The sequence below is a fragment of the Ptychodera flava genome, chromosome 6 (assembly GCF_041260155.1).
Source record: "Ptychodera flava strain L36383 chromosome 6, AS_Pfla_20210202, whole genome shotgun sequence".
NCBI lineage: Eukaryota > Metazoa > Hemichordata > Enteropneusta > Ptychoderidae > Ptychodera > Ptychodera flava.
In genome coordinates this window covers 36952190-36968432 of record NC_091933.1, presented here as the reverse complement: position 1 = coordinate 36968432, position 16243 = coordinate 36952190, and the positions used below count along the sequence as shown (strand labels likewise).

The following is a 16243-nucleotide window of genomic DNA, read 5'->3' as shown; positions in this document are numbered from 1 at the left end:
GCTGACTGGATCTGGTAAGTGGAATGAAACATTTCTTGAGATATAGGAATTAACAACAAAGGATAGTTTAATTGCTTGAAAGAACATCTTCTCTTCAATGTGTCTTGGTTTTAAAAAAGATGCTTATAAAATGCATTGGCAGTAATACAAGAAATTATTTTCACATCACTAGATACTAGATGGCCGTCTTAGAAATACTGCATCTTGGGTAATTTGTATAAACTTCTTCTTTCAATATATACAAAGTTGACGAATTAAAACAAATACATAACAAGACGAAGGAAATTAAAATTGAAAATGCAGTTAAATTAAAAAATTCCATGATTTTGGTTTATAAAAATATCTACAATGATTTTTCAGCATAAAAACTGCACTGTTGACTTCACATATACACGAACTTGAGTGTGTTTGCATGGACATTTTAGTGTCAACAGTCTGCGCTTGAACATGAATAGGAAATTAAAGTTTCACATTCGTAAACCCAGTATGGCTATGATAGGTCTATTAAGAACTAGTAATGTTAAGAAATGACTCACAGTCCCTCACTGTCTGTCATACATATTTTTCAGAGTGGCATAACTTTCTGCGTACCTTTCTTGATTGGCTTGTGAGGATTCTTTCCATCTGAAATAAATCATAAATCCAAAATTTACCTCGGTACCATCAGTGATCTTCAAAGGTAGAGATGACCTCTCCTCGTGCAGTAAGGATATTTGTAATTCAGTGCAATCAGAGACTATCAAATTTGTCAATAGTTCTGATTGATTTATGGGCACAAAATATTTACCGTACTCTCTTGCAAGCTCACAAACTGAGAGAAAACAGTCTTAACTATTAACTATTATGCCTTTATGCGTAATATGGAACAAACCAAAATTGTCAAATACAAGGCTGAACTCAAAAATTTTCACTCTCACTCGTTTCTATGGCCATAGAATCATAATGCAGCCGTTTGTCCCTATTGCAACAAAAATGTGAGAAATATTGATAGAAGTAACACACTTTCTGCAGTGTCTATCAGTGTATATAATTTTTTAAAGTTACAGCATATATGATTACACAAATATGCAAATGTTGCATTGCATATGTGTGAAACTCAATGACAGAAAAGTGAAATCGCCTAAAATCTCAAAATACACATTAAATTTACTGCACATAATGTGGCATCAAACAGAATATATGTCAATCTATAACACAAGGTCTTTTCTCTCTTGTACTTACTTTTGTCTGACTTTCTTCCATCTTTTGAGGTGGTCGCTGAGCAGAGTAGACGCTGTAGGTGCCTGGTTAGGATCCTGAAAATGAATCAATTCAATGCCTCTTTACATCATCTATACAGCCACTTCCACTACAAAAATGTATTTAAAGACCAGGGGTTGTCATTAGATGTTCATCACCCATGAAAGCAGAATGTGCTTGGGAACAGATATTCAAACTTTTACAATACTTTTTGGTCTACCACTTGTGGGGTTTCATTTGGAAGCTCTTTGAATGAGAAATATTTTAAATATTTTTACAGCCTTAGTTTTTTCGAAAGTCAAAAATTTTGATTTTCCCCATAGACTTAACACAGGGATTGCGGCCATTTTGAATTTCAAGAGTCAGTGAATATTGGGTAATTTGTTTCTCTAGTACCAAAGTTTAAACGGTGACCCCTGATTTTTATTCTTGATTTCAATAGTGAATGACTCATGAGTTAAAGTTACATTACTGAAAGTTTGAGCAAAAGTTTAAGTGGAGGTCTTTCAACTTTGGAGAGCGCACTACCTTAAACTCCTGACCTACAATCAAAACATTACTGTTTTTGATAACATAGCCCTAAAATACATGACAATTTTCTAACAAAATGTCCATGTAAGACCAATTTGGTACTCTATGTTTTTTTTATGAAACTACACAGAACTTTTAATTACCAATCATTTCCAATAGGCCTGGCAACCATGGTAATGTCGAGCTGAATTTCCTACTTACGAACATTCAACAGCAGTGTTTGTATGTGTACGCCCATTAGGATGTTGAGCAATGATGAAACACACAATTGATATGATTTTGGTGGGCCTCATAACTCCTTAGATTAACTCAATGCTGTCTATTTCCTCTGTCTACGTTCTGATTCAAGAGGATGATTCTGCAGTCTCAAAGTCAAAAGTCAGCACTTGTTCTACAGAATTATCTTCCTGGGTAACACTGCACAAGCAGGGACTTATTCATCGGATACTGTGATCGTGCAAAAACTGTATGGTGCATCAATTCCACAAAGAATGTTGGTTGTGAAATCAAGACAAAAATTTGGCATAGATAATTGACTATGTCTTGAATGCAGTACATACATATATGTGTCACTTTACAGAGTGCTTATAAAACTTCAGAACATTAAATTTTTAAAGAACAGAAGTATCTTGTGGTCACCGTTTCACCACCATGGCTTGAACCAAATTAACCCACTTGTTATTGATGTTAATGTGGACCTGTTTACACGGAAAAGGTTAATGTTGTGACTTACATCGTACATGCGAAATTCTTCATCTGGTTGTGGTACGGGAGATGGTATCCTGATATCCCTACCATCCACATAGTCATCAGGCATGCTACGAGGTGGTGGTAGACTGTAAACATTCCTCACTTCATCATCACTCTGTGAGACAACCAAAGATTATTATATTTTAAGATATTTTGAAATTGTAAAAGAAAGAGTCCCATTTGAAAATAGGATAAAAATTAGTTGCGATGACATTATACAGTGAAAGGAAAAATTCACTGTTAAAGAAATTGACATCTTGAAATTGGGGAGGAGAGAAAACAATATTTATGTTTTCCTTCTCCTCTTTTATAAAGACAGAACAATTTTTATCTTTCAAGACTTTAAGGTAAAGGGAAAGAAATTTGTAATAATTCTTGCCAATCTTTCTTTTAGCTTCTATGTTACTTTTTCAGATGAACAGAACAGTTTATAAACATTATGTTTGTGTGCTGCTTTTTAAAGTTTATCTTGGATGTTTAGTATCGGTAATTGTACGGGTTCGAGTGGGTTTACAATTCTAAACCTCACGGCTTTAGCTGGCATGTTGTAAACTTTCGGCCTCGTGCGGTTTACAACTTGCCAGCTAAAGCCGTGAGGTTTAGAATTGTAAACACACGAGAACCTGTACAATTACCTACTTATACCACGAAAAAAGAGAAAATTTGAAAAATATCATGGCCTAGTTGTGCGGTGCTATCAGAATGATCAATTAGCATTGCGCCTTAAAACACCTGATGTCATTAGGGATTGAAATTCTGACACAATAGCATATTATAATACAGCTTTCTCATTGGCTAAAAAACCAGGTATGTGAGAGGTTCTGAAATCGGCAGTCTGCGCCCCTAAACTGCGCTAGCGCATTTCAATTTGTGCTATCAATCTGCGCTCCTATTCTGCGCTATCAAACTGCGCTCCCATTCTGCGCTATCGATCTGCGCCCCAATTCTGCGCTATCTATGGAATGTTGGAAGTTTAGTTTGTAGCTGCGAAATATAGAAACTAATGCAATATAAATCCGTTGCACTTTGCCACAGATTGATAAAGCTGCCAGCCAGATCGTAGGACATATCAGTGTCGAAATATATTTGTATTTACTTGTAACTTTATAGCTGTCGTTGCCTCCCACCATCATGCCATTGCCAACACTTTGCAACACTATTGTTCATAATATTAGAAAACTTTTCAGTATTTTCGTAATGTATTTTAAAAACTTCGACGTATGTCAGGATTGTCAGGACGACTGGTTATGAGTAACGTAAGATCGAATTTATTTCCGGTACAATCACGACATACATACATTCTGTGGACAGTGGATCCGACACAAAAGATATGTGAAGTAGTAAAATTAGATGATTTTCTTTCTCGTATAAGGAGGTCGGGAAGTGATCAAGTAGTTTTAAGCTCAAAGTCAAGTTCTGACTCAAATTATGTTAGTATCCCCATGGTTAGATGTTGCTGCTAGTTGACGGCGACTATTTCCCCGAGTCCAACAATGCACAGCAGAGTGGCAGGGCTGGCGACGCAACCCTGCAACATGGAATGGCACAAGTGGATACAAAATTATGTTTACGTTAGCATCACGATTTTCAACTTCTTTTTTGACGATTTCTTTGTCGATACTGAGAATTTCTGTTCATGTTCACAGAAACGTTTGAACCCGACAGATCATACATGTTCGCGACTTCCGTGATGATTGACAAGTCTACGTCCATGACGTCAAGCCTGCCGACGCGGTGGGTGACTTGTCGATGACGTAAGACTGACGAGGTGTGAAGTAGGGTATACGTACTCGGTTTCAAATCTTCAAAAGTATCACTTGAAGTTGATCTTTTTGTGAAAGGAATCTTCTCATATTGTGTTCATTTTAATGTTTCGACATTTGGATATTCTTTGAATTCTACTCACTACATTATACGTTGATAAACTAGTACACTGTTGTTTGTGTCGGAATGAGCAAGTGAATTGAGCAGTTTTTACATCGTCTTTGATTTCCCGACATTTTCAAAAACTAGCCATGTAAGGGAGAGAATAAAGCTTACAACCAGAACATCAAGGAAATCAACTACATAGGAATCCAGTGTTACTCATATCAGTAAATTACATCACGTTTGTTTCTTGGAAGATTATGACACACGTCCATGCAGTGGCAATTTTATGAGAGCGGCAACCGTTCATTATTTAATTGTTCAAACTTGTCCACACAGTTCAAATTTTGTGAGTAATAAAACTTCCCTCCGCATCTATCAGTACATTTACGTGAACTTATTTTTGTTAGAAAGTAAAATCGTGAAAAAATGCAAACATATCGCAGTTCACAAGGCTTTAGGAGAGGTTACATATGCAATTTTCGACATTCAAAATCAAAAGACGGCCAATGCACTTGATCAAAGCTCATGCAGTACAAGAGTAGCACGATCTCGTCCCGTATAACAAGATATTGGCAAACAATGATATTTTTCGCCTCATTTGCGTTAACATACATGTAAACGAACTTCAAACGAAATTGCAATCATATCATTGTCGCTACACTGCACGGCGCAGTGATCATGCAGAAGTCGCACATTTCAACTCTCGGGGGCCCGGACCGGATTAAGTTTTACCGCCGTAGAGGCACCTGTCTCATTTAAGATATCAATCAGCTATCTCTATAGGTTAATTTATTAAATAAATATCCATCGTGTGGTAAACAGTGTTACCTGAAATCTGGTAACAGTTGTGTAACAAGCCATCGAATATGTTCCAAGCGAAACTGATAGTGATTTTGTAGCTCATTCTTTACTATTTTCATAGTTTTTGGTAGCCGCTAACAGACACTTCGTGTTCGTGTCGGCTACATGGACGATCTGCCCAGCGATAGCCTAAATTCGAGTGAACAACCGTTTTCAAAATTTTTGGCAAGTGGGGCACCAGACGTCGGAATGGAAGATCACCGTGACGTTTTCAGCAATAGTTATTAGAAACATTAGAAACATAGTGGTAGTGTCAGTGGCCACCCCCAGCAGCCACAACTCTGTATCTCGCACTTGCTGGCATTTTTGGGGGTGGTCACGGCACTCTGTGGAATATAGACTTTTGACTAGTAGTAATAAAGTTACCCCTACTTGACCCAAACACCGTGGTGCATGCATGTATTTATTTCTATACCGGAGACGGCAATTTAAAACCGCAACCACATCTTTGCTAAACCTGGTTTAAATCCAATTTTCGAACGTTTAACTAGTAGATTAACTGTATACTGTTGTCTCAACAGTTACAATCTGGTTACCAGAGTTCACAGTCAAGATGAAGATGTCGAAACTTGTGTAAAAAAGTCTATCTGATCGAGACCTGTGTGCTGTCGTCGCGCGATCGCGTTGGACATTCACTTGTTCTTGACTCACGCTGTCTATACTTCCTGTCTTGCGCGGCAATTTATGCGTGTTCTTTGTGAAAAATGATTGTCAAGTTCATATCAGCGCCGACATCTGTGCAAACGGGACGTCGGTTGTAGCATAGACTTTAAAAACGGAGTCTATGGTTGTAGTTTTCCTACCTCAAGATGAAACGAACACATCTAACTCTTGACAACATAAACTGTTTGTTGTATTTTCTTATAATTAATAGCTTTTGCACCGCGCTGCAAACCTGTCGCCCTTTGTTAAGACGGGAGAGATTGACTCCTATTATTTTTTCAAACTTTATTTATATGCGTTCTTGTACCGATTTTAGCTGATAGTTTGCCATTTTAGTAATATTTCAGAAATTTCCCGGTACGATGTGACCCAACACTTTTCCCCAAAAGAAAGTCCTGGCAGTTTTCGTTTTGTTTTGGAGAGAATGTAGGCCGGATTATCGAGCAACGAAAATCTTGGCATGTTGGTCGAGATCAAGCGTCGCAAGCGTGTTGTAAGCGTCTGGAAGTACATTTTCAGGTCACTTGAACTGGTTTTTCTTCCTTCCTTCCGGTATATAGGGCCACCCCCCCCCCCCCCCTCCGTGCTCCGATCTATATCCGTCAGCCAAGCATGCGTGCAGGATCTACCGATGTACGGTCGACTTTAAGTTGGAATAAGTTAAATTTAGTTCGAACTTATTTTAAATTCTAAGTCAGAACAGTAAGCTCATTCAAAAAGGCTTGGCTAGTAAAACACTTGAACGAGATCGTGCGCTACGTCATTACCGAATAGTGTCATCTTCCTTGAGTACGGGGACAGTTGATGAAGCCGTGTCGGTGTGAATAATGCATATTGCATGGAAAGTTTTCGTATTTTCATCGACCGGTCAGCCTTTAATGGCTAGTTTTATGCACATAATTGCACTTCAACGATTTTTAACATTGAAAACCACTAACCGTGGGCCACAGTTCAGCATGACAACACGTACGTTCTAGCTGTTCAGTGCACTCACAATCACATCGATTGTGAACCTGTCAACTAGCGGCCGAGTGAAAGTACAACCTTACTGAACCTGTATGTACACACCTATTTGATTTACAGGGGACTGTCTACTGATTCTACAATATTTATATTTCATAAAATTGAATTTTCATTCACAATGTATCACATCCGAGTCAATGAATGAGCCGGACGGGGCGAGGGTTTGTAGAGCGACAGTGCCAGTCCGAGGGACGTAAATGTCGGGACTGTTTCAAACCGCGGATACGTGGTTAAGTTAAGTGGTTGTGTCGTTTCTATCACACTCATACATGTAGTTTACATGTTTGGAAAGTCAAAAAAGTACGTACGTGTATGTCGAGAAGGCAGAATTTTGAAAGGTCAACTCTATCTCCATGTAGGCCCTGGCAGCCATCGATGATACACAGGACTCGCTACCAGGGTCCTAAATGCAGCTCCCTAAATGCGCCTGTAGCACCATGTCTCGATCCGATGCCATATCGATGTCATATCAAAAAATCAAATGATGGAAATAGTAAAATCATAATCGACGTAGTACGTTCTTGCGCTAGTTGGGTCGTTTTCACAGCAGGGAAATCTGAACAATTCGTTCATTTTAGCTGTCAAACCTTCAAGCTGTTGCAAATACATAGTTCCAATCAAATGCATTGCTGCAGGGCAAGTTTCGTTTAATGAGAATAATGGCTGTCAAATACACTGCTTCAGTTACAGTACCCAGGGAGAAATAGAGAGCGCAAAATGGGCGCAGATCGATAGCGCATGGGAGCGCAGTTTGATAGTGCAGAATGGGAGCGCAGATTGATAGCGCAAATTGAAATGCGCTAGCGCAGTTTAGGGCGCAGACTGCCGATTTCAGACCTCTCACATAGCTCAAAAGACTGACTGCACTGATCCAGGTGCACATCAATTTGCCACGTGGTATGCTGCATGTGCATGTCACTGTGTATCGGCCAGGCCACCAGTATGGACGCATACTCGTATATCTCCGACACAATGTATTCAAGCGAAGTGGAAAGGTTTTGCTCGCAGTTTGACATGATACCACTGGATGACAGAGAGGATTTAACCTAACGGCAAAACAGGAACGACAAAGATTTCCTGCTCCCGTGAACAGTGTACAATTGACTGAAATACAAACATCTCGCGTACTTCAAAATACACGCAAGTCTACCTGGTCAGGAGTGTCAGTGTCTGATGCATGGGGACGTACCCGACGCGAAAAACTTAAAACAACTGAAGTTAAAAGCAGCGAAGTATTCAGGAACCGACCACATTTGTGGATGTGTGGAATATCTGGATATCATACCGGCCATAAGGGCAGGTTAGTTTCAATTATTTTCTTACATTTTCCCGGCGTGAATGTTATCGTTATTGTTTCCTCCATCGTGTTTTTGAAAGGCTAGTTTAATGTGACATGATAATATCTGAAACGTTCGATGCAATGGGTCTAACCCGCCCGCTGAGTGTTGTCCTTTGAACGGAGTTTCAAGTGTGGGATTCCAATACTTTCCGCTCAAATGTCATTCTTTTTCGACGGCAATATTTTTCAATTATTGATAATTTCCATTAAATTCAGATTGCTGCAGCAACTTCTTTGTATGAATAAGGGCTTCGATGAACAACTATTTAAAGAGTGCACTGGTCATCGTCCTGATGAAGAATTTCGCACGTACACTGCGTATCAGCAATTTCCTGCAGAAAACCGTGTCTAACACTTTACAAAAGTTGATGTAAAAGTTGAGTACCATTCTCCGTGCTGCTCGTCAGATACAACTACGTTTAATAACCTGGTACACAAGTTCATCACGCCATATTTTCATTCAAAATCAACATCGTGATAAGTTGTCATTGAAATGTAATTTCGCTAGTTCATTAAAAGTTGCCATGTGTACAATCTGCCAGATGTTTGATTTTCGTTTGTATGTAGATAAGTAAACCTTTATGCGTGCATTGATATGGAAAGTAGTAAACCTTACGTCTGTATTCATATGATAATGAAGTCTATTAATTAACTGTAAGGTTTACTAATTTCCATATCAATGGACCGTAATGGTTTACTTATTTGCATAAGAACAATTGGTGTTGCGATAATAAACGTACGGTGAGAACAATGTGTCACATGACCATGAGTGGTATATCTTGGATGTTCAAAATAATTACATCATTATTTGTCACTGTATAAGCTTCAACTCAAATACAAGCTTTTGTGAGTACTTGGTGGGTGTTATAAACGCTCTGGGCTGGGCGTTTATTAAGCTCAAGAAGTGCCCCCCACCCCTATGTATCCCCGACAATTTACCCATTTTTTGAAAAAAACGCCCTGGGCCCATCAGAAAACTCCAGTAATTAAATAACACATGGTAGACCATGGTGGGTAATGTCATGAATGAACAAAGAGACTGCATCACATAGAGAACCTGTAAGGGATTATATCACAGTAAACATAGTTCTTACATCATCACATACTGACGGATCAGGTGTAGGTGATCTTCTGGCAGAGCGTCTGGTATTGGGTTGATTCAGCATCCACTCACGACATATGGCATACAGTTGGGTTCCATTGTCAAATTGAGCTAGGTCAACACTGCGGTCAAATAACTTCATTACATACGTGTCTGAAATAACAGTGATGAAAGTAGAAATTAGAAGGTAGTTTCTGGAGCACAAAAATGTTATTATACGGTGGATATATGATTTTTCTTTGCAATGTCTGGAGAAATGCTGATTTGAAAGGTCTATGAATGGACTTCTGTTCCAGTACACTGGCTGGGAAAAACTCAGTTTTGGGGGTGGTGGGGGAATGTTATCATTCATATAGTCAAATGTGGCTCTCCCACCAAATTAACTTGTAAGTACGGTTTAACTACTGTCTATTAATAAAATATATTCAATAATTTGTTCAAATCCGGTGGTGATGTGCCATTACAGCTGCTATTCATAGAAACTTTTCAGACACTTCTGAGTTCTCATTGGTTTTGCATAAAATATAACAATGTGTTGCACACCACACAACTGTGAAATGAGAAGAAAATATTAGGAAATTGAAGTACCTGCAAAAAAAAAGCTTTCCAAAAGCCAAGGGCAGATGCAGAAGTGGAAAGCAACTTCTGTAGATCACCCTTGTGACAACTCTGAGTCTGTCATCATGAGCAGAAAAACACATAAATATTAAAACATAAATGCAGCCTTTAAAGCTAGATTAAAATAAGCTGCCCAACCAATCGTGGCATAGTCTCCTCATCACAACTTTGAAATTTCGTTGACCATGTTTTAAAATTGATTTTGTATCAGACAAATAACTCTGGTACAAATATGTCTGGTCTTACAAATATTTCTACTCACGTTGTAGACGTGTGGTATCAATGGAAGACTTCTCTGGTTCGTTTCCAGAAGTGTCTTTTTTCCTGCGCTTTCTTGGATTTTTACCACTGCCCCGTTTGCTTGGACTTGCACTTGTACCTGGAATTTCTCTGTGGAACCATGAAAAAGAATAAGTTCTGATAAAAATCCACACATATAGGGGTAGCCTAAAACTGGATCATCAACACTGTGTACACCAATATGAGAAATGACTGGAAGAAAAAATGAACACTCTTGTATGGATATTGTCAAATCCCTATGATTTCGGCTTGTTACTTCTCACCAGTATAAATAGTTGAAAATGCAAGACACTAAAGACCACTATTCACTTAAAATTCCAGATTAGGACTTGAACTTTGCTAGAAATAGGGCTGCATTGAATTTAATAACTATTTGTAGTTACACCTTGAATATCATTAAATGTATACACTTTACCTGCTTGTAGACTGTTCTGGTGACAGCTTTATATTAATACTCTCGTCTTCAGAAACAACGGCACTGTTGAGATAAAATTACCTTTTAATACAGTCTGTAACTATGAGCGTGTGAATCATAACAGAAGTACTCAAATTGTTGTGTTGACATAATATGTAACTGTCCTTGTTTCAATTCATGATGTAATCATTGCTTTCAATAATTTGTGAAAATCCATGATTACTAGAAGGTAGAGAGTAACACATTGTACCGGTACTTGAAAATCTTCATACAAAAATCATTTACGAAGCAACATTTTTACCTACAGCTTTAGAAAACTCAGTCTTGGTATATAGCAGGGCTCGAAATTAACTTGTTCCCCTGGTAGTCCACTTGGGCTACCATTTTCTGAAGTTGGTAGCCCAGTGACAATGGCTGGTAGCACATGCATTTTGTAGTTTAGGGATATTTTTGCAAGAAAAGACCTATTTTTCAAGATTCTGCCCATGAAGTGAATTTTCTAGTCATTTGATGTGAATACTTTGCACACCTCTAAAGGAAACTGGTAATACAGTATAACAGACAGCAGTAACACTCAAAAGTTTGGTGACAACCGTATGCCATTCTTGATAGTCTCCCTGACATCGACTTTCTCTCACCACGTGAGCTGAGACATACTGTAGCACAGGAGGGCTAACAATAGAGCATGGGTTTTCATTGCAGGGGAGGAGACAATAATTTCCTTGTAACTGTGATTGATACATTATGATCTAAATGTAGTGAAAATGCATTTTCATTGGCAATCATTTTCTGTGCCTGTCATCCAGTGTTCTGCCAAGCTTTTGCATCAGTGGGATTTGAGGGCCCATGGAAGCTCAAAAAGTGGTAGAAACTGCAATTATTTTAGCTGTTGTTATGTTCACCACTGCTGGCCATGCTTTGTGATCAAGAAAATGTCCATAAAGTCTACAATATTGGTTCACTATTGGACACTTACCTGTCTTCAGCTTTGTCTACAAGTGTTTGTAAAACTCCATCTAACTTGCTTCTAGCTTCATGTACTTCAAATCCATCACTTTTTTCCTGTTTGATCCGAATATGGGATCCACCTTTCCTTGGACTACTCATTTTGTCCTGGTCACTGGACAATGTGCTAAATTTAGTTGACAACCTGCACAAGTGAAGAAAAGCACATGTACTTTTCAATTGGGTACCTGTACATGTTTGAGTGAGTAGATAACAACAAATAATCTTTAAAAAAATTGTGTAATAATACATCTGAACACCAACAATACATTGCTGATCATGAGGTAATCGGGAGTCAATCGTGTTTTCAATTCTCTGTTACCTTTCCATTTTTATATCTTTTATGTGTGGCAGAAATTGTTCAGAGGCATTTTACTGAGATAAATAACAAAGGCCATTAAGACTAGCAAAAGGATAGCAGGGACGAGTTTAACTTAAATTACCAAATACACCAGTACAAAACTGCATTCAACAATTTCACAAAGCTGACTGTGTAAGGGTCTGTTGCAGATTGTCGCATACATCCAACAATTGAAATTGATTTTGTTTTGATCAAAACCCTTCAACAAAATGAAACCTCAATTGTGAAGTGTTGATGGACAGGTATACCCTAGCCATATAGCATCAGCAAGTAATTAGTGTACTACCACTGAGCCGTTTCTTAGCTCCATGGTATAATTGATAAAGAGAAAGGAGAGACTGTCAAATTCAGCATAGACAAGTGTTGTTTTAATTTTACTTTCCTTTCTATAGAAGAATGAAGATACAGTAATATGAATACTTAAAATTGTAACTTTTTCACAAATTGAAGAGCAATTCAGATTACAACATTATTCTTGAAAGAGTTTACTCTTGGGTAAAGCAAACTTGTGAGAAATTTGTAAGTGGGCAGTTTTATGTTTTATGAGCTCATTAAAAAAAAGAAAACAAATGCAGTCACAAAAAGAACTGCAAAAAAGTTCACTGATGGCATTGATGTCAACCCTCTCCCCTAAACAAAATCATTTTACTGTTGTCCTGATGCGGTAAGCTGAGAAAGTCCCTAATGTCTTTCTGAAAGCATGGAGGTAGTGTTAAAAGCATCTCGCTGACCACCTCCATTATGAAAGCATAGAGAGTAGAGGGGGCATCTTCACCCTCTACCGTCTATGATGAAAGCAATTTGGAAGTAGTTCACCAGAAACTGAGATGTTCAATAATTTTACCTCCATTTAATATTTAGGACTGCTAAAGTGGTAGTGCTGTGAATAATCAGAATATACTGATGTACCCTTCAATCCGATAAAAAGTTGCTGCGATCCACAGCCCTATCTGTCTCTACCTCACATTGGCAAATTTACCCCTGGCAAAGAAAAAGACAAATATTTCCCACCTTGCCAGGTTACCAAATGTCTGATACTCAGGTAGGGTTGAAAATCAAAAGAATTATATCGAACAGAGACGTCGTCATTCACTGCTGTTTTAAGATTGTTCCTCGCCTTTCAGAGCAATGCAACAACAGTAATATTGATAACGAAACAAGAGCTATTATATTACCATGCCCTGCTTGTCGCATTTTGATTGATCGAGCTGAACTATGTGACTGACCACAAATACACAGTAATGGTTTTGTTTACATGCCCGTGAATATGAATAATAAGATTAACAACTCAAAGTATCGTAACTTTATAGCTCAAACGTAAATCATAATCAATCACAAAATAAAATGGAGCACTTGTAGGTCAAGTTGAGATACTTTTTTTCTGAAAAAATTTCCGGATTTGCCAATTTTTTATAGCGCGTGAAAGTGCGTCGCGTATTGCTCAGTTTCTGGGGCCCAGTTGTCGTTCGCTCCTGAAATTTTCGGAAATTTTGACGGTTTTCTTGGGTTCGCTGATAATATAATGGAAATAACAGACTCCGCTCTGACCATTAATTTTTATTTGTGGGCAAGGGCTCGGCAAGCCTCGCCCGTTAATTTTTGGCTTTCCTCTCGCCCTTGCCCACAAATAAACGTTAATGGTCAGTGTTTCGCCTGTTATTTCTATAATATCGATCATTTCTCCATTATAGACTGAGACACCTATGTAGCTTATGGTTGGACCATGGAGGTGAAAAAAGGGGGGACGAGACATATGTTTAGTTGCAGTAAATTACATGTAATGAGGCCGTGCGATGGCTTCTTTTCAGAATGTAGTATGCTGTTGTTGATAAGACTCAAACTGGTCTGCACAACAACACAGTCAACATTCGTCATGCCGTTCAGGGCCACATCAATTGCAGCTAGACGTACAACAGAAATAAATTATGCTTTGAGACACGGTCACTCCACAAAGGGCCGTGCTTTGCCTTCAACGGGTCCTACTAATTACTGCCTGTCACTGCCCGTCAGGAAATTAACCTCCCAATTACTGTAATCAATCGATATCTCCATACCAAAGACACTACTCTTTGTAAAAACAAACGAAACAATGTTTCCAGATCCAAAAAACGTTGATTTTCGAGCGAGTACAGGGCTCGAAATTAACTTTTTACTCTGGTAGTCCCAGTGGGCCACCATTTTCTGAAGTTGGTAGCCCAGCGACAAGGTCTGGTAGCCCATGCATGAATGAAGAGGTTTTTTTTGTAAAGAATATTTTATTTATATCTAGACGATGAACGATTTATTTTTCATGATTCTATCCAGTGAGTGAATTTTCTAGTCATTTGACATCAATACCTGCTGATCATGGCCTTAGGAGAACGGTATAGCATGTGTAGTGGACGACGGTGACGCCTCAAAGTTTGACGACCTATTCACACATACGCAGAGCTTTGATGTACGCAATGACAACGACTTTTCACTCACACGTGTAACATAACATGGCTAAAAATAGATTGGCTATGAATTTCAGGATGACAACTTGGTACAGTCATGTTCCTAATACTTTCGTGGCAATTTTGACTATATTTCCCCCGGAAGCTAAATGTGTGGATGGCCCGACAGCTTTTTCTTTGCAGTTTGAATAATTTTGTGTCCAATTGTGATTGATAAATTGTGACTAAATAAATATGAAAATGAATTTTCATTGGCCATCATTTCTCGAGCCTGTTATCCAAGTACATCAGTTCAGATATAAATGATATTTTATTGAAAGTTTGTCGCAAAAAATTCGACATGTCCTTTCTGTGTCCAGCTGGTTTGACTGTATGATCGTCGGTATAGCATGTGTAGTGGCGTCAGCGATCAACATCATGTCGCCCACTAAGTAATTTCCTGTCCCAGGCTTTGGTAGTCCGTGTGGGCTACCATTTCATGGACTTTGGTAGCCCCAGGGAAAAGTTGGTAGTCTGTGGACGCGGGACTACCGCTAATTTCGAGCCCTGGAGTAGTAACGCTAATCGTGTGATCGTATCCGGGGATCGTATATGTGCATATGCATCACCACTGCCACTTACACACTGCCCGTCAGGAAATTTACCTTCCAATTACTTATATCAAAATTATTACTCACTCAAGAACCAAACAAAATTGTCGTCCTAGACCCCCAAAACGTTGATTTGCAAACGAGTGGCAACGCTGATCGTATTCAATGTCAGAGCACTGCCCGTCATAGCTGCAAAATTGTAGCGCTACGGTGAGGTGGTCGATGATTTTTGGTTTTTGCGACTTCGCTCACCAGTAGCGCTACAATGACGATGGCCCTGGGGAGTATAAAATGAGCGCATCCCATTGGACTAGGTGTGTTGGTGTGAAATGGTACATATTTACTGCATTTGGTCGTACCGATTTATCACTACTGAAGACTGAACACTATACTACACTAACCTTGTCGTTTATGGGGTTTGGAATTTGTTCAAACACGTCGATTCCCGAATACATTTCTGGGAGCTGCCATTACCAACTTCCGGTAATGGCGGCTCCCCGAAACACGGATGCCCCATGCTCAGCGTTTTCGGAATGCGATCTACGTGTTTGCCCGTCGGAACTAACATCTAGATATTGATGTTAGTTCCGAGACAGGACTCAGGCATTTGGAGTAAAAGAGACTCCTATTTTGTAGCTTTTCATAAATATTGGTGGTCTTTGGTATTGAGATAGCGAATGATTACAGTAATTGGAAGGTTAATTTCCTGACGGGCAGTGACAGGCAGTAATTAGTACCCCTGTGTACGATGCTGTGTGTTCCGCTACAGCTAATCGTCCCGCTCACCTTAGCTGTAGCGGAACACACAGCATCGTACGCAGGGCTAAGTAATTAGTAGCACGGATGTAAAAAATAGCCTTGTTAGTAGCAACATGGATGTAAAAAATAGACAGTTGACGTCACCGACGAGCGATTACCCAAGAAGCGCGCGACAATAGTGGGATCTTAAAGGAATACAATGTATTCAATACTTACTCTGTTTGATATCAGTTACCATTCAAGCTGCCATTTGTGGCGGGAAATGTAATATAGTTTAGAAAATTTGTGTCATTTTTCACATGTTACTCCAGGCCTGATGTTACTCCTTCGCACTTCGAAAGGGACGCCATTAGAGACACACAAACTAAATGCATGTGTAAAGC

General features: G+C 39.0%; 1 protein-coding gene across 2 annotated transcripts; it reads right to left on the bottom strand.

Moving 5' to 3' along the window:
• Nucleotides 1-49: 49 nt before the first annotated feature.
• LOC139135655 (protein lin-37 homolog) lies at nucleotides 50-16238 on the bottom strand. Of its 2 annotated transcripts, XM_070703179.1 has the most exons (9): nucleotides 16077-16169; nucleotides 12986-13057; nucleotides 11687-11860; nucleotides 10711-10773; nucleotides 10258-10385; nucleotides 9370-9530; nucleotides 2504-2635; nucleotides 1222-1295; nucleotides 50-624 (listed from the first exon to the last, which is right to left on the bottom strand). In XM_070703179.1, the coding sequence occupies exons 3-9, from the start codon at nucleotides 11815-11817 to the stop codon at nucleotides 543-545; spliced, it is 771 nt and encodes a 256-aa protein (XP_070559280.1). In that variant the 5' UTR covers nucleotides 11818-11860; nucleotides 12986-13057; nucleotides 16077-16169; the 3' UTR covers nucleotides 50-542. The 2 variants fall into 2 exon arrangements, with proteins under 2 accessions (XP_070559280.1, XP_070559279.1); XM_070703178.1 differs by lacking the exon at nucleotides 12986-13057 and having other exon boundaries at nucleotides 16077-16238.
• Nucleotides 16239-16243: the final 5 nt, after the last annotated feature.